The sequence below is a fragment of the Culicoides brevitarsis genome, chromosome 2, assembly GCF_036172545.1.
Source record: "Culicoides brevitarsis isolate CSIRO-B50_1 chromosome 2, AGI_CSIRO_Cbre_v1, whole genome shotgun sequence".
Taxonomy (NCBI): domain Eukaryota; kingdom Metazoa; phylum Arthropoda; class Insecta; order Diptera; family Ceratopogonidae; genus Culicoides; species Culicoides brevitarsis.
Window position 1 is genome coordinate 2786108 of NC_087086.1, and position 23512 is coordinate 2809619.

The following is a 23512-nucleotide window of genomic DNA, read 5'->3' on the forward strand; positions in this document are numbered from 1 at the left end:
GTGTCATAAATTCCCATTTTTATAGAAACTTATGTTAGCAAATTATGTCAAATGGTCATATGTTCAAACGCAAACATCCTTCGACGTGCATGACACTAATTCCAACTAAAATCGAGAAGATATTTTTCATGCGCAGTCATGCTGAAGCATCAAACACCAAACGATTGGCGCCAGTTTTTCTTCTTCCTTTAATACCAATGTCTGTCTTTCTGAGTTCAAGGTCAGCAAGGATTACCTCAGCACTTTTTTTTTCGTTACACTGTAAAACTTTATATGCAAATTTTAAAATTTATGCGAAATTGACGGTCAATTTCTCGCACCATTAATTTTTTTCATACTAATTTCGTTTTTTATTGCCGTGATAAGTTTTGAATGTAAATAATTTACGAATTCAGCGAAATGTTTATTTATTAGAGGATGATAAGGTACGAATTTTAAACACACGTCGCAAAAAATATGGCAAGACTGACCTAATAAAGTGTTCATAATTCAATTTCAGCGAAGATTTGAATCTTTTCCTGTTTCGTCTTGCTTTTGTTGTCGAGTCAAGTGTTAAGAAATTTGATATTTCTCGCAGAGACAATGAATAAAGATTCAATTTCAAGAAAAACAGTCACAATTTATCGCTCTAATAACTCGAACATCGTTGCGATAAGACACTCTTGACATTTGATATCACGTGGAGTTACAAGACGCAATTTCGTATCAAAAAGAAAAGGCAAGGTGAGGTAAAATGTAATTAAATATCGCGTCTTGCCAACGTCTTGTCGCTGTCTGTCTGTTCGAGTTGAGAGCTGAGTGGATTGAATGCCACACCTAAGCGATGGCGGTGTCAAATGTTGTTATTTATAGTGCTTGAAGTGCTTTACAACCGCAGTTGAACGGCAAGAGAAGGCGTTTAAACGAGCTTTTTATTAAAATTCTTTCTAACTTTTGAGTTATGGACTAATGAAATTTTATAAGTAATAGATTCGAAGATTATAAATTAGAATTTTGATCGTTAAATTAAAGAAAAATTTATGAAGGAAATAAATTGGATTAAATTGGACTCGTTCTGAAGGAAATTTGATGTTTTGGATTATTTTGTAATTGATTTACATTTTCTTACTCCTCAAATTGAACAAATTTTACATTTTTATACTCCTCATTACAAATTTCTTACATTTTTATACTCCTCATTGCAAATTTTTTACATTTTTATACTCCTCATTACAATTTTTTTACATTTTTATACTCCTCATTACAAATTTTTACATTTTTATACTCCTCATTACAAATTTTTACATTTTTATACTCCTCATTACAAATTTTTTACATTTTTATACTCCTCATTACAAATTTTTTACATTTTAATACTCCTCATTACAATTTTTTACATTATAGTATTCCTCATAATCAAAACTTACTAAATTGCGGTAAATTTAAATTTTTTTTTTTTATAAAAAAAATATATTTTTTAAATTTTATCGAAAAAATTCATTAAAGATCCAAAAATGACATCGATATATAAAAAATATCCAAAAATGTTTCACAAACCTTTAAATTTAAACCTGAAATGCTTTTAGCGGCACTTTGAACTTTTAAAAAAATGCATTGACATTAATCTTCCTTTTAAAATACTCTTTCAACTCTTTTACTTCAAATGTCATCCATGAACCGTTCGAATTTCTTATCGACTTGCTTTCTTTCTTTTATTCCCTTTTACGGTTAATTTGTGAGTTTCATACATTTTTAAGTCATTCGTCGAACAAAAGCCCATAAAAATCAAATTACAATTGCGTAATTGTAAGAAAAAAAACGTCAATTTGCCATCTTTTTATGTAAGCGTGAGAATTTTAAAAGTTTCCGCGGAAGTATTTGGTTTCTTATCAGCGCTAATCGATTTGTACAAATTATTATCACGCGTTCGACTGTTTACTATATGACTCACTTTTCCATAAATAAAACACAGAAATTTGATAATAAAGACGTGTCGCTCATAAATTTAACACCAATTTGGTGTCGATCCAACTGTCGATTCAAGGTCGTCCAGTTTGTTCGATTTTTTATTATTTGTTCTTCTTTTTATTGAATTTGAGCCAAAGCGGATTCTGTGACTTGACCTTATAGCTACAGGAGGGATATTGACATGAAACAAGTAAAAGTTTCGATTTTTTTTTTTGTGAAAAAAGGTCATTCAGCAAAAGTTACATCGAAGTTGGCAATAAAAATGCATTAAAAATTGCATTACGAATCTCACGTGGGAAGTTTAAATGCAAGAAATGAGCAAATTTTGTACAAATTTCTGTCGTCGTTGTGTCTTTTAGTGAGATTTACGACAAAACAAATCGTTTTTCTTGTGTTTTGTTGCTTCTTTTGAATTTGTGTCGATCTATTCTGTGGTTTGAAAATAGATAAATTTTAGATTTTTAAGAGAAAATTTACTTTTTGAGGTCTTTAATTTTTTAGGGGTCTCAATTTTTTAGGGGTCTCAAATTTTTTATTTTTTTCTTTAATTTAAGACCTCTTGAGGAAAATTTTATCTCTTTGAGCAAAAATTTTAAACTTCTTAAGAAAAATTTTAAAACCCTAAATGAAAAATTTGGGGTCTTAAAATTTTTCTTTAGAGGTCTTAATTTTTTTCTTTAATTTAGGACCTCCAAAGAAAAATTTCATACCTATAAGGTAAAATTTAAAGTGTCTGATAAAAAATTTTAGAACTCTTAATTAAATATTTATCTTTTGGGGTCCTAAAATTTTCATTAGGGGTCTTAAATTCTCTTTTTTACGTCTTAAAATATCATTTAAAGGTCTCTAATTTTGTTTTAGAGGTCTCAAATTCAAAAAATCAAAATTTTGAGAACTCTAAATTGAAAACAAAGGAAAATTTGAGACGTAAAAAAATTATTTAAGACTCCTAATGAAAATTTTAGAACCCCTAAAGATAAATATTTAAGACAGCTAAAAAATTTTTTATTTTTTTACCTTGTAGGTATGAAATTTTTCTGAAGAGATTTTTCTTAAAAAAATTAAGACCTCTAAAGAAAAATTTTAAGACCCCAAATTTTTCAAAAATTTTTTTTCAAGAGGTCTTAATTTTTTAAGACTCTTAGATTTTTAAATTTTTTCATCTTTTAAGCTCCTTCAGAAGCAAAATTCACCTGTTTTCATCTCATAGAGCAAACATTAGCATTTACAACTAAGGTAAAAGTAATGCGATCAATGATCTATGAGTTGTCGCTTTGAGAGAGAAAAATGTCTTGAAGACGATCTTTTCATGTTGTACAACACAAAAAACGAGACAAAAGTACACAAACTCGACTGTGATGTAACATTTGTTGTTGTTAAACTCTTCGTTCTTCTTTACATTTTCATCTTCGTCTCGTTCAGGTTTTCTAACATAACAAATAAGCGACGATCTCCAAGAAATAGCGGAATTTCTGCTACTTGAACTACAAAAAATAAAAATCGATAAAACACGACGAGCGAGAATCCGGTTAAAAAATTTGTCGATCGATCGATCTACCTTCGAGCCGATAAATAAAAATAAATATTCCGTAACAGGTGTAATTATGTTTATTTTTCGGCATCGTTTTGTTGCTTGACTTGTTTTTGTTTCGTGTTGATATTTATTTTATTTGCCCAACTCATTGATATGAATGTTGAATATTCATGAGAGTGAAATATGCGTCGGTTAAAAAAATAAAATTATAATCTTCGCGGAGTAATCACACATATGAGATCACGGCGAAGGTTTTTTAATTTTTGATGCGACAAAAATATAATAAGAAGCGAAAATTCACTTCGAGGAAGTACTTTTTTGATATTTTTCAAACATATGCTGGCAAAAATTAGAGCAAAATTTCAAAAATAAAATGTTTCGTGATTTATGAAAATAAATTTAGTTTCATCTAATTCCAGTTTGCAGACTTCATCGGCTAAATGGATGAATGGAAAATAAAGCAAAGTCGTTAGAAATATGTTCTGATAGGCAAATTCGTGTATGCGGAAATTTGTTTTATTTATTTTTTGTTATCTCTTTTAAATTTTACGATGAAGAATAAAATTCAATTAAAATTTTTGCACACACATGTTTTGATTTCTTGCGTTCATTTGGGTTTTTAAATTTTAAAATATTATTTTGATTTGTTTTTTATTTATTTTATTGAGGCTTGTGGCATCCTTTTGATGATTGAATATCGTAAATATTTTTTAAAATAAATAAATAAATGAATTTAAAAAAAAAAATATTTAAATAAAAAAATTATTTTTTTTAAGTTTAAATTAACGAATATTTATAAAATTTAATTAATTTGTTATTTAGATATTTTATTTATTTTTTAATTTTTTAACTATTTTCAATTAAATAAAAAATTAATTTTAATTAAATTTTATTAGAAATTAAAAATATATTTTATTTAATTAAAAAAATATTTTTTTAAATTTTATTAAAAATAAAAATTATTAGAAATTAAAAAATAATTTTTGAAATTAAATTAAAATAATTTTTTATAAATTAATAAAATAAAAATATTTATAAAATATAATATAAAATAAATAAATTTTATTTAGTTAAAAAATTATTTTTTTCAAATTATTTTTTTTTAAATATTTAAATGAATTTTTAAACTAAAAAAAATATGAAAAAATTAAAATATTTACCTGAAATCATCATTTATTTTATTTTTTATCCTTTATATGCACTTAAAGACCACACAATGACATTTAATCCAAAAAAATTATTTATTTTTCCTTTTTTTGTTGTTTATTTTAACCAAAACTGGTTCACTTGTTTTATTTTTCTCAATTTTTTTCTGATGACAATTAATTAATTCTTATTTTTTGTGCTTTTATCGGAATTTTTAATTATTTTTTTCTGACTTCACTTTTATTTCATTTCTTTTATTTTTCTTCAAAGCTTTAATTGCTTCTCAAATATCGCTTTTTTATTTCTTTATTTTTTATTACTATTTCAAAACGAATTCCTCAAGCCTCCACAACTCTCCAGAAATTTGCATAAAAATGATTTTTTTTTCGATAATTTTTACCTGCTGGCTTACTTTTCTTCTGAACTACACAAAAAAAATATTTTTTAAAAATTATTTATTATTTGAATGGGCGTTCTTGTAACTCTCGTTACTCCAAGACAATTTTTTTTTGTTTTTATTATTTTTGCTTTTAAGTTGGATTTGTTCACCAAATGGTCACAATTTTAATTAATTTCACCTGTTTTTTAATTTTTTTTCGTGATTTTTAGGGAATATTTTTTGATTATTTTTAATTTTTTAATAAGAATTTTATTTTTTGTCAAAAAGTTTATTTTTCACAGAAAGATGTTACACAAAAATATTGTTATTTTATTACAAGAAATGCAAAAAAAAACTCGTGCGCGTATTTATGGACGTGTCGTGCTGCATACATGTGCATGTAAAATTAAATGTTAAAAAGACACAAGAAATATTTTGTTTTTAGTTACAGCAACCGAGAGTGATCACGGCAAACACGGAACGAGAAACACGTCCATTGAGATAAACGAACAAAAAGCAACTGACTAACTCGAGTCGAACGAAGAGTGAATGAAGAGACGACGTAACGTAGGTGAGTTTGTAATGCAATTTTGTGTGTGGGAATTGTTGTCTGACTCGATCGCTTCTCTGTACGACGTACGACGACGAGGCGATGAATGAATTGCGAGTAATGAAGTTTTTGTGGTGAATAGAGAGATTTGTTGTGTGAAAGAAGAGAGGAAGATAAGCCGGTTGATGAATGAATTTTTCTTGTTTTTAAATTATTTTTAATTTTTTTGACTTAATTTCTTTAATTTTTTTTTTTAACTTTTCATTACATATTTTTAATTTTTATTTTTTTTTTATTTTTATTTATTTTTTTATTTTTAGAAGAAATGAATTAAAATTTAATTTTAATTAAAACTTACACTCACAAAGCAATTTTTTCTTTTTTTGGGATAAAAATATTTTTTAATATCCTTTAATTTTTTTTTTAATTTTTTTTTTCAAAATTTTTATTTCGCCTGTACATCGGAAACGCAAAATTTAGAAAACGTCAAAAACAAAAGTTGTTTCTAACATCAAAACCTTCATTTTGAGACGGAGAACCGTTTAGCTTAATTTTGAAAAATTATGAGCCCTTTAAATTAAATTTTTTAATCAATTTTTTTTAAATTTTAAATCTCCTTTAAAAAAATTTGCTTGTTTCTAACATCAAAACCTTCATTTTGAGACGGAGAACCGTGATCTAGCTTAAAAAATCTGTACATGAGCCCTTTAAGAGGATTTCAACTTAATTTTTTTTAACATTTTAAATCCTTTAAAAAAATTTTCAAAACAAAAATTATTTTTTTAACTAGCTTAATTTAGTAATTTTTTAATCAATTTTTTTCGCTAACATCTGTAAATGGCTCCTGTACATCGGAAACAAAATTTAGAAAAAGTAATTTTGTACACTTTTTTGATAAAAATTGAATAAATTTTAGGTTATTTTGAATTATTTTGCTAAATACTTTCGATAGAACTTTAACTCAGAATTTTAATTTTTTAAAGAATAAATTCGACTTTGAGCCTTCAAAAATTAATTTTTTTTTTGGTAAAATTTAATTTTTCGACGTGTAGGTACTTACTTTTTCTTTTAAAACCATTTAAAATTTTTCTCTTTTTAGATCCTTTTTATATAAAAATTGAATAAATTTTTAGTTACTTTTCTAAATACTCTTGAGCCTTCAAAAATTATTTTTATCACTAAAATTCTGAATTCTTCCATTTTTTTTCTTTCACTCAAAACACTGAAGTTACATTTTATATTTTTTTTATTGTTTTTTTTTTGTGCTATGAACTACTTTTCACTACCAAATGTGAGAATAAATTCATTTTTTTTCTCAATACCTCATTTTCGCTTAAAAGATAAATTTCTTTAAGGTCACTCTTCAAACTCCCTTAACTCTAAAAAATTTTCAGCCATTTTCTAATTCAATTGATTAACTTGTGTATATTGTATTGTGGGTTAAATATGCTTTTTTTACGTTGAAAGGTGCAATAAAAGCCCTTTTTGTGTCAATAAAACATTAATTATAAGAGATAAAATATGAATGGAATCATTTTGAGCAAACGCTGTTCACTTGTGATGCGGTTGCAAAAGATCCAATGCACGCGGAATATTTCCATCGACAGTGTCGAGCAAGTTGGTCAACCATCCGCCATCGTTAGAGAAGCCCATTGCTTCCATTGTGTGGATTGCATGGTTGATATGGGGTTCTAAAAATAAAAAAAAATAATTTTTTTTTATAAAATTTTTTTTTTTGTTTAAATTTTACTTACTCGGATGATAAACTTTCGGTTTTGGAGCAGAATATGGATGAGGATATTGCCCGGGAACGAATTCTGTGGCGTTTGGATTGATTGGAGTAGTTGAAGTCGAAGCTGGAGGTCCTACGGGAACTGCCAAATTGCGATATTCATCGATATGAGCTTTCAATTGTTGTCCCATTTCAGCAAAAGTCAAAGGTTTTTTCGGTTTTTCCGTTTCTTTTTGCTCTTCGCCGTTTCCGTGAGCACTATTGAACATCGATGACGAAGCACTTGATGAATTTTCCGTCAATGTTGCCTTATCTTCGACTTTTTTCGTCTCTTTTTGGGTTGTTTCCGTATTTTCGACAGCAGATGCGCCTTCAACAGGCTCTTCGTTATCCAAAACGGTCCAATCACGAACATTTTCTCCATTTCCTTCGTCACTGTCTTCCGATGCGTACGAAATTGTGGGAGAATTGCTGCGATTTTTACGTTCTTTTTCGACATCTTGTTCCATTTCGCGCAATTTTTCATGGATTTTTTCCAATAAATTTTCTTCTGCAGGCTTTTCTGCGGGTTTTTCCGCTTCCTTTTCCGGATTTTCCTTTTGAACTTCGACTTCTTTCGCTGCAACGCCAATACTTGTCGTCATGGAATTCGCATCTGTGCCCAAAGCAACGGCATTTGCGACGGAAGTCTTGAGAAAACTCTCAAAATCCGCAGCAGTTGCTGCTTCTGGCGAAATTCCTGCCTTCTCTTTCGCCTCAGTTGCTTTGTCAGGTTGAAATCGCGGGCATGACGGGGGAATTGGAAAGCCCAAATTCATTGCCGGGCATCCGCGAGTTTGATTTTCGGCCTGAGGCGCTGTCGCATTCGATGCTTGATGCAAATTTTCCATTATATTGTCGGGATTCATCATGTAATTCAAGTAATCCATGACGTGATACAAGAATCCGGGACCTCTTGGTTGAGTTTCTGCATCTCCTGAACCGTTTTGCGGCGCAGCTGAAGCACGATGAGCTTCACGAGTGCATCGACGATGCGCTTTACGTTTGCATTTCTCTTCGTGACGTCGATGTTTTTCCTCGTCACGACGATGTTTCTCCTCTTCGCGTCGATGTTTCTCTTCTTCGCGTCGATGATGACTCTCCTGATGCTTAAATTTGCGAATATTTTCACCGACAGTCTCGAATGCGGCGCCCAAATTCAAAACACGATCGATTTTACGAGGAAGTCTCTCAGCTCCGATCGGAATTCGGACCATCATGTGATTTTCGTGGATCATTTTACCCTCGCAACGACGACACAAGTCATAATCGGGACACTGAACGCACTTGTAACGAAATCCGTAGATGCCGTTATCGCAACCATCGCAAATCACGCCCGGATGTGCAGGCAAAGTATCGTCAGCGTCATCTAAAAATAACGAAAAAAAGGAAAAAATTAAGTTTTTGACCTTGTAACAATAACTGGTTAATATTCACCATTCGCGTTACAATCAGCATTTTCCTTTGTTGCATGTTCTTTCGCAATTTTTACCTCTTCTTGCTCATTTTCGACGATTGAACGAACATTCAGCTTAATAGGCGACGACTTTTGGTGCCGATCCGCGAGAATTCTGAGGTCATCGTCGTCGATAATGCTAATTTCATCGCCATCCTCATCTAAAAACACAAGAAAAATTCATAAATTTCGTGAATTCGATGAATTTCATAACATTCGTAAATTGTGTAATTAAAATATACACAAGGAAAAAAAGTAAAACGCAATAGAATGGCTTCCCGTACAAAGTTTAATGACTCACCGATCCAATAAATTTTGTAGTTTTTGTGCAAATTCGCATCCGAAACCCCGAATTTCGTGAAAAGTTTCGTCTTCAGTTGCGACAACGAAGGATAAACCATGTCGACAAAGTGGTTAAAGTAAAAACTCTCCTTCTTGTCTTGTCCATTTGCGGAAATTACTGTAATTTTAAATGTTTGATCACACATTGTAACCGGATAAAATTATTTTTTCTTTGTTCTCAAAAAAAACTTTAGTGTTCTCGCAACGAGTTTCGGTTTAGAAATGAATAATTTTGGATTAGTGACGTGCTTTTTATACGAAGAACGAAGAATTGATGACGAATCGAATCGAACAAATTATGTTGAGTTAACAATTTCTTGGATGATGAAATACGAGAATGATCCGACACTTTTGAAGGAAAATTCGCGACTGCATAAAAACAAAAACAAAATACAGCAGGTTCGATTGTGATTGGTTGAAGCTTTAGTCGCTGGAATATTAGCCAATTGCGAAAGAGAGAAATGAGAGAGAAGGGCGTTTTGTTACAAAAACTTGCGAAATGTGGGTCTGTCTGTTTAATATAATTTTTTGATGTTAAAAAAAATAAAATTTTTAAGAAATTTTCGCTATTTGCAAAATTTTATTATGCGAATATAAAACTTTAAAAAAAAAATAAATAAAGAATTTCATAATTTTATGAAAAAAAAAATAAACTTGAAGTTTTGTGTTTTTCACAATTTCTTCACAATTGTTTAATATTTTTTTTAGAATTTCTCAAATTTTTTGAATTTCAAAAAAAAAAAGTTAATATGTGATACATTTGAGACTAAAATTCGAAATTTTGTGTAAAATTTATTTTTTTTTTAAATAAACTTTCGCATTTTTTATTTACGTTTTTTTTTTAATTTTCAATTTTCAAGCTGAATGAAAATAAATTGATTTATTTTCTTAAATAAAAAATTAATCTTTTAGATTTTAGAAAATCGAACAATTCAAAAACTTCAAATTTTGAATAAAAAATTTTTATATCAAATTTTGATTTTTTTTTTAATTGTTCATTTTTTTTTTGTTTTTTAAGAATTTAAACAAGCATAAAGTTACATTTTATTTTAATCAGCGCCATCTATTGTATAATTTTAAGCTTGAGATGGAGAAAATTAAAATTTTGATCTTTTTTTTTAAATTTAAAGGCTTTAAAGTTTTTTTTAAACAATTTTTAAGTAAAAAGTTTTATTTAATTTTAAATCAGCGCCATCTATGTAGCTTTAAAGATTATAAATGAAATTTAGCGCTATATATTTTCCTTTGAAGTTTTATCGAATTCAAATATATTACTTTTGAAGTATGAAAATTGATTCAAAAGCGCCATCTAGGTTCATTTAAAAAAAAAGCTAAACAGCGCCATCTAACGTATAATTTTTTTCAAATATTTCATAATTTAAAGAAAATTTCTTTTATATCTTATAAAATTGCTTTAATTTAATTTTTGAACTAACTAAAAGTATTTAAAAATAAATTTTTAAATTAATTTTCAACTTTTCAACGAAACATAAAAATTTTTATTTTATTTTTTTAATTTTCAAAATATTTTTAATTTATTTTTCAAATTCTTAATTTTTAAAAATTTCTTATCATGTAACTTAAAAATGCGCTCAAGTCTTATCTCTCTCATGTAACCGCTCTCAATTCTCATCACAAAAAAATCACTCAGCTGAGTTCCTCTCATATTCACTTCACACTTTAACCAACTCAGACGTGCATCCAATTTTGTTTTTTATTAAATCATTTTTACGTGTTTTTAAGTCAATTAAAAGTCGTAGAAAATGTTCCGAGCAACTCAAATTGTTCTTCGTAACGCGAGAAATTGCAAACACCTTGAATCAAAAAGGTAATAAAAATTGTTTCATCTCCTAATTTCTAAATTTTTCCGTATAAAAAGTGTGTCAATGCCGATTAAAAAAATAAAATTCGTGCAAACTTTGGACTTTGTACCGTCTTCTCTTGTGTCTCGTTGTTGTTGTTGTTTTTCACATTGCAAGACACTCGAGTCACATTTGTTTTTGTTTTGATGACTTTTAAATATAAATTCTGTAAATAAAAGTTGATTACGTGTGCATTTGCTCGATGATGCATCGACGCAAGTGAATGTTTTTTCAAGGTTTTTGTCGAATTCGACCAATTTTAAAAAATTTTTCAAAGGACAACAGGTCAAAATTTTGTGATTTAAGGTTATTGACCTTCAGAAAAATTATAAAAAAAATTTTTTTTGCTTGGTTTGAATTAATTAGAACAAATTTTATGCTTATTTTGAACAAAATTTCTATCGGCGTCAAAATAATTCGTTTTTTTATTTTTAGATTCTTGGCAAGTGCTCAGACAGCAACACAAACGAAGCCAAAGGAAGCGGAAAAGCGTGAAAATTTGTCGTTTGTCACAAATATCTTCCGTGGCGAGTTACAAACAGCCCAACTTTTCCCCTATCCGAATACCTTGAATGCCGAACAAATCGAGTATGTTGCTGCTTTCATCGATCCCGTCGAGAAATTCTTCACGGAAGTGAATGATCCCGTAAAAAATGACGCCACAGCGAACATTGATCAAAAAACTCTCGACGGATTGTGGGATTTGGGAGCGTTTGCGTTGCAAGTTCCCGAAAGTTATGGCGGTTTGGGTTGCAATAACACGCAATACGCTCGTTTGACGGAAATTTTGGGCGCTAACGATCTCGGCGTTGGAATTTGTTTGGGGGCACATCAATCAATTGGATTCAAAGTACGTATAAGAAAACGTGATTTAATTATCAGTCAAAAAAAATTTGACTTCCTCGTGTTCAAATCTAATCTCTTTCTTATCGTCTGCAGGGCATTTTATTATTCGGCAACGAAAAACAAAAGGAAAAATATTTGCCTAAAGTGTCAACGGGTAAAGTTTATGCCGCTTTTGCTCTGACAGAACCGGGATCAGGAAGTGATGCTGCTTCGATCAAAACTCGTGCCGTACTTTCGCCCGATGGCAAACATTGGATCTTAAACGGCAGCAAAATTTGGATCTCCAATGGAGGAATTGCCGATATTTTCACCGTTTTCGCCCAAACTGAAGTCGATGACCCAAAAACGGGCGGCAAAAAAGACAAAATCACAGCTTTTATCGTTGAACGAGGATTTGGCGGCGTCACAAGCGGTCCTCCCGAGAACAAAATGGGCATCAAATGCTCGAATACTGCTGAAGTCTATTTCGAAGATGTCAAAGTACCCGTCGAAAATGTCATTGGCGAAGTTGGAAATGGCTTCAAAGTTGCCATGCAAATCCTCAATAACGGGCGTTTTGGTATGGGATCCACAATGAGCGGCACAATGCGTGCTTGCATCCAAAAAGCGACGGAACACGCGACACAACGAACCCAATTCGGTAAGAAAATCGAAAATTTCGGCGCGATTCAAGAAAAACTCGCTCGTATGGCGATGCATCAATATGCGACACAAAGTATGGCTTACATGATTGCCGCCAACATGGATAATGGAAGTCAAGATTACCATTTGGAAGCGGCAATTTCGAAAGTTTTCGCATCTGAGTCGGCTTGGTTTGTGTGCGACGAGGCAATTCAAATTATGGGCGGCATGGGATTCATGAAAGATGCTGGATTGGAACGTGTTTTACGTGATCTCCGTATTTTCCGGATCTTTGAGGGTACGAATGACATTCTCCGATTGCTTGTAGCTCTCACGGGAATCCAATATGCTGGTTCACATTTGAAGGAATTGCAACGCGCCTTTAAAAATCCAACCGCTAATTTGGGACTCATCATGAAGGAATCCTCGAAACGTGCATTGCGTACAGTCGGTATTGGCGGAGGACTCGATATGACAGGGTTAGTTGATCCAAAACTCGCTGATGCCTCGAAATTGTGCGCCGAAAGCATCACAAACTTCGGTAGAACGGTCGAGTCGTTGCTTATTAAATACGGCAAAAATATCGTTGACGAGCAATTCCTCTTGAAATTGTTGGCGGACTCAGCAATCGACATTTACGCAATGGCTTCGTGTTTGTCGCGTGCAAGCAATAGTCTTCGTGTGGGCGTTTCTTCGGCAGATCACGAACGAACAATGACTGAGGCGTGGTGTGTTGAGGTAAGATTTGACAAAATTTATTAAAAATTAAAAAAAATTAAATTTAAAAAAAAATTTTTTTTTTAGGCCTCTGATCGTGTTCAATCCAACTTGCGAAAGATCAACAGCCCACTTTTCGTTCAAAATTTCGTCAAAATGTCACAAATTTCCAAAACTGTGTGCAGTAATCAAGGAGTCGTCCAAAACAATCCATTGGGAGTGTAAAAGTAGTTAATGAAATAATGTTTAAAAGTAAACTTAAGAAGTAAGACATCACTTTTTTGTTCGATTTTTTTTAGACAATTTGCAATCAAAATTTTACTTATCATTAAATTTTTTAAACAGAACTGAAATTTTAAAGTAATTTTATGTTAGTTTTTGTTAAATTTTAAGTATAACTTATGCAGTTTATGAATAAATGAACGATATTTGTATACATTGAGAAAATATTTTAGAAAAATTTCATTAAAAATAAATGTTTTAAGAAGGTAAGTTTAACTCCAAATGAAAATCAAAAAGTTCAAAAATTTTTAAAAAAAAAAAAAAAAAAAATAAAAAAAAAGTTTTGAAAATTTTTTTTTTTTTTTTTTTGAAAAATTTTTAAAGAAGAAAATTCATATTAAATTTATAAATTTTTTAAATACAATAATTCTTAAAAATTAATTTTTTTTGTCAATTTTGATGATATTTTCATTTTTTTTTCATGACATGGGACAAAAAGATCAAAAAAAAAAAAAATAAAAAAATCAAAAAAAAAAAATAAAATAAAAAAAAAAAAATTTAAAATACTATTTTCATACAAAATGCCAAATTTTTACAATTTTTGAGCGTTAAATAATATTTTTGATTTTTTTTACTATCTAGGTACTTTGAGATTTGCTATTTTAAAATATATTTGAAAATATTAAAAAAAAATTAAAGAAAAAAAAATTAATAAAAAATAACTGTCAAAAAATTTTGAAAATTTTTATTAATAATTTTAATTTAAATAAAAAATATTTTTGATAAGAAAATTTAAGTTTTATGATTTTTAAAACAAATATTTCTAAAAACTAAAAAATTAAAAAAAAAAAATAATTTAATTTTTTTGTTAAATTTTTGAAATCTATGAAATTTTGGTTAAAATAAACAACTTTTTTACAACTTTTTCGAAGAATAAGAGGCATTTTCTTCAGTTGATCTTCAAAAATATTTTGAATCAATTTTTTTTTTGAAGGAAAATTATTAAATATGTATGCTTGGTTTGGATTAAATGGATTTTTGATGATGATTTTTTTTTTTCATTTTTTTTCCTTTGAATGCTTCATTGTAAAATTTTGTCAGTTTTTCGTCAATATTTCAACATTTCTTAGATTTTCTTTAACCATTCAAGACATCTTGAAACCTAAAAAGAAAGATAAATATTAAATTAATGTAAATGCAAAGTACTTACCGACACCTCTTTTTAATCAATTTACAATAATTACCATTCCCGCAGCATCCCGTAGGTACATTTCTTACATCAACAAGCAATAAATTAGCATAAACCTTCGACTTATGGGCGACGACGTTAGAATTAATGTGCTGCTTATCATAAACATATCACACGACGACGACGCAAAACGAAAGAAATGACCAAAACACATCGAGAAATCCCGTTATTCACTGTTAAAACGTATAAAACGAGACAACATCGCTCGATTAGAGTTCAGTCTTCTTGCAAAAGTGTTAAAATGCTGAAAAATCTTTTAATTTTGTGTTTCATTGGAGCAACATTCGCTCAAATTCCTTCCTTCGGAGGATGCCCGGAATACGAACCGATGCCAAATTTCAACAAAACTCGCTTTTTAGGCACTTGGTATGAATCCGAACGATATTTTACTGTCTCTGAGGTTGGAACACGATGCGTTCAAGTAACTTACGAATATCGCCCTGATGGTAAATTATGGGTGAATAACGCTTACACAAGTCGTCTGTAAGTATTTTTGATTTTTTTATCAAAAAATTAAAATTTAATAAAAAATTTACCCAAAAAAACAGCAACAACGTTCAAAGAATTGTCTCGGGCGTCGTTGGAGGAAGCGTAAAAGGTCCCGATAGCGTCTTCAAAGTTCATTATCAATCGTTCCCCGTGAATTACGATACCAACTTGCAAATTTTGGATACAGATTACGATAATTTTGCCGTCATTTACTCTTGCACGCGCATCGGGCCTGTTGCTCATACCGAAAGTGCGTGGGTTTTCACGCGAGAACGTAACGCCGGAGGTCCCGCTTTGCAACAAGCCTATGGAATTTTGGATAAATATCGCATTTCTCGTACTTTCTTCGTGAAAACCGATCAAAAGGATTGCGAAAGTTTACCTCCTCCACTTGAAGCTGAACTCACAAAGGAAGGCGAAGGAAAATCTGCAACGAAAATTGAAGAAAAGAAAGAAGAAGTTGTGAAAAAAGTCGAAGAAGTTGCAACGCCTCCGAAAGAAAGCGTCGAAAAAGTCGAGAAAAAGGAATAATCTAGAAGCATCGAAAAATCGAGATCAACGAACTTGATCATTCACAGTATTTAACAATATTTTTATGCAAATAAGTTATTTTTTGACCGACTTCCAATAACTTTTAACGAGAAAGTCAAATAAACTTTTTTATTATTTATTTTAAAATTAGATTTCCGTTATTTGTTTGTTTTACTAATGCAGTTGCCTCAATGTCTATCAAATATTTAAATTTTTCGAACACGCGACAAGCATTTAATTGGATTTATTGCTTTTTAATTTAAACAAAAAATCTATAAAATTTTACTTTTTTTGTTAAATAACGGGAAAAATGGAGGGAAAAAATCTATTTTAGGGCCAGATAAGGATTTATCAATTTCATTCGTCTCATTTTTGTGACATTTGATTTGATTCGAATTAGCATTTGACGTATATTTTGTAAAAAAAAATTTTTTTCAATGAAAATTTGAATTTTTGACTTAAATATACATTTTAATTTAAAAATTCATAATAATTTGAAGTTCTTCTATTATTTTTAGATACAAACACTATAAAAAACTTATAAAAAATATTTAAAAAAATTAATTTTAATTTGGTACTGAAACTAAAAGCTGTTTAAAAAGTGACGAACTTAACAATTCTCAAAGGTAAATAAACAAATAGAATCAATTTTTCGTCAATCTCATCAAATTATCAAAGAAAATTATCTTAAAATTATTGGAAATTAAAGAAATCTTGAAAATTTTCTCTTACAAAGACACAAAGTATTGAAAAAACACGAAATTCTTCAAAAAATCTTTCATTTTATGGATTTTCTCACGAGTTAAAGGTCTTCAAAGAGTTGTGACCTACATTGAACTTTGAAATTTTCTCACAAAATGAAGTCTTCGAACACTTCTGAGACGCATTTCGACACAATTCAAGAAGAATCCTCCCGAGAACTTCTCTCCTGTGGTCGTTGCGGAACAATTTACGTGTCTCGCAGCCAATTAGAACATCATCTCGCAACGGATTGTGGCAAAATCAAGAATTACGTTTGCCATTGCGGAAGTCGGTATCTCACGGAAGCCAGTTTAAATCAACATAAAATCTCGCACGATGGTTCAAAGAAGTTTTTGTGCGATTTTTGTGGGAAAAGTTTCTTAAGCAAAGTAATTTTTTAATAAAAATTTAATTTTTTTAACTAAAAATTAAAAAATTTGAATTTTTTTAGGGACAATTGAAGATTCACGAGCGAACCCACACGAACGACAAACCCTTTGGATGCGGAATTTGCAATAAACGTTTCGCATATCGCGAGAGTTTGATCACACATTCGTCGATTCATACCGGAATTAAGCCCTACGAGTGTCAATTGTGCAAAAAAACCTTTTCTTGCATCGGAAATTTGTTGAAACATCGAAGAACGAGACCCGATACGTGCGGTTTGGAGAAATATTCGGAAGTGAAGAAGATTGCGCCTCGTCCCATGACCAAAAATTTGCCAATTCCAACGATTATTGAGCGAAAAAGTACAAAAAATGACAAGAAATTGAGAAATTCGAAGCAAAAAACGATGGAAACGAGCTCGAATGATGAAATTTCGTCGGAAACAATCACTTTGATGTCAACTGCTCTCATGAGTTTTGTCGAAGGAGACGATCCGGATGAGCAAATTACCTTTATTGTAACTGACAACTACGACACAAACGATGAGGATGCGATAATTGTCCAAAATGACGACGTTTCAATGGTGAATGAGGCAGAAAATGACGTAAAAAGTGAAATTTCATCCTATGTTAGTGTCGAAGAGAGCTCATTTGCATGCCAATTATGTCCGAAAATCTACAAAAGTTCAAAAATCATGATAAATCACTTACGAAAAGAGCATAACATTCATCTCAAAGACACCGTACTGCAAAAAATTCAACATTCCATCAAGCCCGTTACTCAAAATATCCCCGAAAATACTCCCAAAGACCCGAAAAGTCACATTTGCAGCAAATGCAAGCGAAGTTTCTCCTCACGAACGATTCTCACGGATCACGAACGTTCGAATTGCGGCACGAAACCCGTTTATGTCTGTGATATTTGCAACAAAGGTTACCATTCCGCCGGCAGTTTGAAGACGCATAAGACAGTTCATACGGGCGAACTTAAATTCGTGTGTCAATATTGCGGACAAACGTTTCGAACGGCGGGACAAGTGAAAATCCATGCGAGAAAACACACGGGAGAAAAGCCGTATAAATGCGACAAATGTGAGAAAAGTTTTGGGCATCGCGAGAGTTTGTTAACGCACGAGTCTGTTCACACGGGCGTCAAAAGATTCATGTGCAAATGCGGGCAAAGATTTAGCTGTATAAGTAATTTGAAGGCGCATCGGAGAAGTCACAAAGATAAATGTGGGAAATTTCCGTTAGTGACGAAGCCAGTTGTAACAATTGAAGGAGTTTCGCCGAGGAATTTGAATAAATGAATTATTAGAAAGAAGATAAAAATTGAATTTTTTTAAAATTTCATCAAAAATTTTAATAAATTGGAAAAAAATTAGGTAAAGAATGATGAATTAGTGAAAACTCGATTGAAAAAATACAAAATTTTGCCTTCAGATATAAAATTTTATGAAAATTGTTTAAAAAAAGGCGCGGGAAATGTGAAATAATACAAAAGAAATTAAAATACTTCAATTTTTTAAAATTATTTTGAAAATATTATTAAAAATGGAAATATAAAAGATTTTTAGAATGAAAAACAAAAATAAAAAAAAAATGAAAAAATTCATTTCACAAAAATTTTTCTTTTTTCATTTGAATTTTTATTTCATTTTTTTTTAAATCTTTTAATATTTCAAAATGTTTAATTAAAAAATCATAATAATTTGAAAATTTAAAGCATTTTCATTTATTTTGAATAATTTCACATTTCCCGCATCTTCAAAGTCGAAATTTTACAGAAAATTGATTTTTTTGTCCAAAATCGAATATTTTAACAAATTTTTACAGAATGATAAGAAAATTTTTGAAAATTCATCAAATGAACTTCATTGTTTCTGTTTTAGGAGATGAAAAAATTCGAAAAAGGGCTTCAAAATTATCAAAATTAACAAAAATAACGATTCGATGAATTAAAACTAAAAAGTTATCAAAAAGAACAAATTTAAGATTCTTGATATAGAATTTTCATATTTTTTCAGCAAATTTTTTTAATTTAAAAAAGTTTTTAGAAAAATTATTTTAAAAAAAACTTTCAAATTTTGTCAAAAATGCTTCAATTTATTTAGAATTTTTCTAAAATTTTAAAAATTAAATAAAAAAAAAGTCTTTAAATCAACTTTTTTTTTTATAAGAGACTGTCAAATTTTAATAAAAATTGTTCTTAATTTTGTTATTCTTGAATAAATTTAAGATTTTATTCTTAAATAAAAATAAATAAAAAAATATTAAAAATTTAAATTTAAAAAAATTTTAAAAAATTATCATAAACACATTTTTGAAAATTTGAAGCATATAAATAAATATCAAAATCCGTAAAAAATACGTAATAAAAATCCGTAAAAAATACGTAAAAAAATACGTAAAAAATACGTAAATTTTTTTGAATGTCGAATTTGATGCCTCTTAAGCTTAAACATTAAAAAATATGAAAATTAAAAAATTTTAAAATTCTTTTTTCTCTTTCAGAGACATGAGTTTTTCAAAAATGAAGTAATAATAATTTATACAAAAAAACAACAATTAAAGAAAAATGATACAAAATATAAAAAAGTAAATATTGAATAAGAGAAGTTTCTTAAAAATTAATTTTTTAAAGGAATTTGTCAAAATTTAATTAAAAATTCACCAAAAGTGACAAAATTCATCAAAAAATAACAAAAATTGACAAAATCTTCTAAATTTTAATTAAAAAAAGACAACTTTTAAAAGAATTCTCGCCTAATTAACGAGTGAAAATGTCTAAAACCACGAAAAAAATGAGCATCACTCGTACTTGTACTCATTTGCCGATCATTTTTTGTTTTTGTTTGTTTATTCCATACTCTGCACTATCACAAACAAATCGCAAGCAACCTAAGCTCGAATTGCCATTCGACGTGTACGGCAAAATATCACAACGACGACGCAAAAACTCAATACAACTAAGTCAAAGTCATACCGGTCTTGCATATAAATAACGGTGCTAAACTCGCAAATCTTCTCAGTTTTGTTCGAGACGTTCTTGTGAAAAGTTAGAATTTAATTTTTGTGTTTTTATCAGAAACTTGTTTGTTCGGAGGTAAGATTTTTTTTTTGCATTGAAAAAGTTCTCAAATAACAAATTTCCTTAAAAATCTTTAAAAAATAGCGAAAAAAATCACGATGAAGGCGATTCTCGTGACAATTGCCGTCGTCACATGCCTCTTTGCGTTGCACTTTGAGAGCGTAAACGCCAAAGCTGTTGATTTGCCCATCGACCAGAAGGAGCTCGAAGCATTGGATTACATGAAAACGTTGAACGACGACCTCAATGAACGCACCAACAAACTCACAGAAGCGTCATGGGCGTATGCGAGCAACATCACGGACCACAACTTGGAGGTTAGGAATCGCATGTCGGAGGAACATGCGAAATTCTTAAAGGTAAGTTTGCATTATTGGGTTTTTGACCCGATTTTTTATGATTTTTATCTCATTTCTTTTTTGTTTTTGCTTGATTCGTTCGTTCGATCGATCGATGATCGTAAACATGAAATTTGCATAATTATTGCCGGCCAATGTCAATGATCGTTCTTATATCACGCATAAAAATGAATTTATTTGATTGTCTTGTGTACGGTTGCGTAACGTCGTACAAGAGACAAAGTAACAACAAAAGGCTTAAAGTGCTATTTTGTGAGAAAATTTGACAATTTTTTTGCGAATTTCATTAAAATTTCGAAATTTTTTAAGAAAAATGTTTTTTTAATTGGATTTAATATCAAATTTTATTTTAAAAAAAAAAAAAATTTTTTTTTTAATTTTAAAAAAAAAAAAAAAAATTACGAAATTTCATTAAAATTAAAAAAAAAAATGGTGTCAAATTAAAAATTTATTAAAAATATCAAATTTAATTTTTTTTTTCATTTTTTAAATTTTAAAGTTTTAATGAAAAATTATTCAAAAAAAAAAATTGTAGTAATTTAATATTTATATTTTCGATTTTTCAAAAAAAAATTTTTTTTTAAATTCAAAAAAATAATTTTTTTTTTTTGAGAGATAGTTTAAAAATTGATTTTCAAATTCAGATTTCTTTCAAAAAAAAAAAAAAAAAAAAAACCTTTAAATTTTTTTAAAAAATTATAATAAAAATGCTTAAAAATTAAATAATAAATTATTGATATGCTCTAATTTTTATTGAAAAATTAAAAAATACCGAAAACTTTGAATTTTTTGAACATTTTTAAAAAAAAAAATACATATAAAAATATAATTAAATTAATAATTAATAAAAAAAAATGATAAGTTTCAAATAATATTTTTCTGGAAAATTTTTAAATTTCTGTAAAATCATATTTAAACTTCAGAAGTAAAAAATAAAAAAAAAAATAATAATTAAATGAAAAAAAAAAAAAAAAAAATAAAATTCATTTTAATTTTCTTAAAAAAAAAAACTAAATTTCGGTAAAATAAAAAACTTTTGAACTTCAGAAGCAAAAAATAAAAAAAAAATAATTTTAAATTTATTTTAAAAAAATTGTCAATTTTTCTCACAAATTAACAACTATTAAATGACAAAAAAATTCATCACGTTTTTTATTATCAATGAAAATTTATTATTTTTTTTTTTTTGCAGGAACTTGGCATCAAACTCAAAGAATATCCATACAAATCCTTCAAAGACGAGGACTTGAAGCGCAAATTCAAGAAACTCGTAAAACTCAACTACGCTTTATTACCCGAGGAGCAATACAAGGAAATGTTGGATGCCATCTCGAACATGGAATCAAATTACGCCAAAGTTCGCATCTGTTCCTTCAAAGACAGCAAAAAATGTGATTTCCAATTAGAACCCGAATTAACTGAAATTCTCGGATCGTCACGTGACGAAGCTGAGCTCCGTTACTATTGGCTTGAATGGTACAACAAAGCAGGCAAACCCGTGCGAGAACATTTCCAAAAGTACGTCGACTTGAACAAAGAAGCTGCGAAACTGAATGGCTTCAAGTCAGGCGCCGAAGTTTGGTTGGATGAATATGAAGTCCCGGATTTTGAGGCGCAAGTTGATGCCGTCATTCAGCAATTGAGACCTCTTTACGAGCAACTTCACGGATACGTTCGTCACAAATTGGTCAAGCACTACGGAAGTGACATCGTGAAGCCAAATGGAGCGATTCCGATGCATTTATTGGGCAACATGTGGGGTCAAACATGGGATGAAATCATGGATATCACAGCGCCGTATCCGAGCAAACCGCAACTCGATGTTAGCGAGGAGATGAAGAAACAAGGATATAACCCCGTAAAAATGTTCGAAATGGGCGACGAGTTTTTCCAAAGCCTGAACATGACGAAATTACCGCAAATCTTTTGGGAGAAATCCGTTTTGGAGAAACCCAGCGATGGGCGGGATCTCGTTTGTCATGCCAGTGCATGGGACTTTTACAAAAAAGACGATGTTCGTATCAAACAATGCACTCGCGTCACAATGGATCAATTTTTCACGGTTCATCACGAATTGGGACACATTCAGTACTATTTGCAATACCAACATCAACCTTATGTTTATCGCGAAGGCGCAAATCCCGGATTTCACGAAGCTGTTGGCGATGTTTTGAGCTTGAGTGTCTCCTCGCCGAAACATTTAACCAAAATTGGGCTTTTGAAGAACTACGAACCCGATCAGGAGGCACTTGTGAATCAATATTTCAAATCAGGACTTGCTAAATTCGTATTTTTGCCTTTTGCATACACAATTGACAAATATCGTTGGGGCATTTTCCGCGGAGAAATCAAACCGGAAGAGTATAATTGCAAGTTTTGGGAGTTGAGACACAAATTCTCGGGAATTGAACCTCCTGTGGCAAGAACTGAAGAGGATTTGGATGCTCCGGCGAAGTATCATGTCTCAGCTGATGTCGAATATTTGCGATATTTGGTCTCTTATATCGTGCAATTCCAATTCCATAAGGCTTTGTGTGAGAAAGCGGGACAATTTGTGCCTGGAGATGCCGAAAAAACGCTGAATAACTGCGATATTTATCAATCGGCGGAAGCTGGAAATGCGTTGAAGTAAGATTTTATGATTTTTAACTGAAATTTTGATGAAAAATTATTTTTTTTTAGGGAAATGTTGTCACTCGGATCATCCAAACCATGGCCCGATGCGATGGAAGTTCTTACAGGACAACGTCAAATGGATGCCGGAGCGTTATTGGAGTATTTCAAGCCTTTGTCTGACTTTTTGATCAAATACAACAAAGAGAATGATGTTCCAATTGGATGGGGACCTTCTGATAGTAAGAAATTTTTTTCAATTTTTTAACGATATTTTTTAATTTTTGACTTTTCTTTTCAGAATTTGCTTGTTCAGCTTAATTTTTAAAAATATTTTTTTACTGTGAACGAATTTTTTGATAAAATCCGAATAAAGTGTTGTCCCATGACTTTGGAAGCCCCCCGAGTGTATTTAAATCGCTTTGTGCAGAATGTTTATGTACAGTACGCAGCATCTTAACCTGCGACAACGATTACAATCACCTCGAGTTTCGTGAGCGAATGAGAGATTAATTGCTAATTTTCCAACTGCGAGTAAAAATCAGAGTAAAAGAAGAGAGGTTTCATGCTATGATGAACACGTGCTGGATGTACCTCCATTTTGCTACAAGCGAGGTTTGAATGTGTTTGTGAAGTTAATTCTAACAGATGCTTCATTCA

The 23512-nt window shown here is 30.2% G+C and overlaps 5 protein-coding genes across 5 annotated transcripts; 4 read left to right on the top strand and 1 right to left on the bottom strand.

The window, feature by feature from the left end:
* Window positions 1-6799: 6799 nt before the first annotated feature.
* LOC134830404 (protein ref(2)P) lies at window positions 6800-9498 on the bottom strand. Its single transcript, XM_063843876.1, has 4 exons — window positions 9085-9498; window positions 8765-8944; window positions 7311-8696; window positions 6800-7247 (listed from the first exon to the last, which is right to left on the bottom strand). The coding sequence occupies exons 1-4, from the start codon at window positions 9269-9271 to the stop codon at window positions 7108-7110; spliced, it is 1893 nt and encodes a 630-aa protein (XP_063699946.1). The 5' UTR covers window positions 9272-9498; the 3' UTR covers window positions 6800-7107.
* Window positions 9499-10808: 1310 nt separating this feature from the next.
* On the top strand, window positions 10809-13628 carry LOC134829724 (very long-chain specific acyl-CoA dehydrogenase, mitochondrial). Its single transcript, XM_063842954.1, has 4 exons — window positions 10809-10953; window positions 11423-11837; window positions 11927-13192; window positions 13259-13628. Exons 1-4 carry the CDS (start codon window positions 10889-10891, stop codon window positions 13394-13396), a joined length of 1884 nt encoding a protein of 627 aa, XP_063699024.1. The 5' UTR covers window positions 10809-10888; the 3' UTR covers window positions 13397-13628.
* Window positions 13629-14883: 1255 nt separating this feature from the next.
* On the top strand, window positions 14884-15767 carry LOC134832623 (apolipoprotein D-like). The gene is made up of 2 exons (XM_063846713.1): window positions 14884-15125; window positions 15191-15767. The coding sequence occupies exons 1-2, from the start codon at window positions 14884-14886 to the stop codon at window positions 15660-15662; spliced, it is 714 nt and encodes a 237-aa protein (XP_063702783.1). The 3' UTR covers window positions 15663-15767.
* A 752-nt stretch (window positions 15768-16519) lies between these two features.
* Window positions 16520-18113, top strand: LOC134832624 (zinc finger protein 883-like). The gene is made up of 2 exons (XM_063846714.1): window positions 16520-16792; window positions 16855-18113. The coding sequence occupies exons 1-2, from the start codon at window positions 16520-16522 to the stop codon at window positions 18097-18099; spliced, it is 1518 nt and encodes a 505-aa protein (XP_063702784.1). The 3' UTR covers window positions 18100-18113.
* Window positions 18114-19797: 1684 nt separating this feature from the next.
* On the top strand, window positions 19798-23275 carry LOC134830041 (angiotensin-converting enzyme-like). Its single transcript, XM_063843391.1, has 5 exons — window positions 19798-19895; window positions 19965-20239; window positions 21432-22867; window positions 22922-23094; window positions 23154-23275. Exons 2-5 carry the CDS (start codon window positions 19979-19981, stop codon window positions 23171-23173), a joined length of 1890 nt encoding a protein of 629 aa, XP_063699461.1. The 5' UTR covers window positions 19798-19895; window positions 19965-19978; the 3' UTR covers window positions 23174-23275.
* The last annotated feature ends 237 nt before the right edge of the window (window positions 23276-23512 follow it).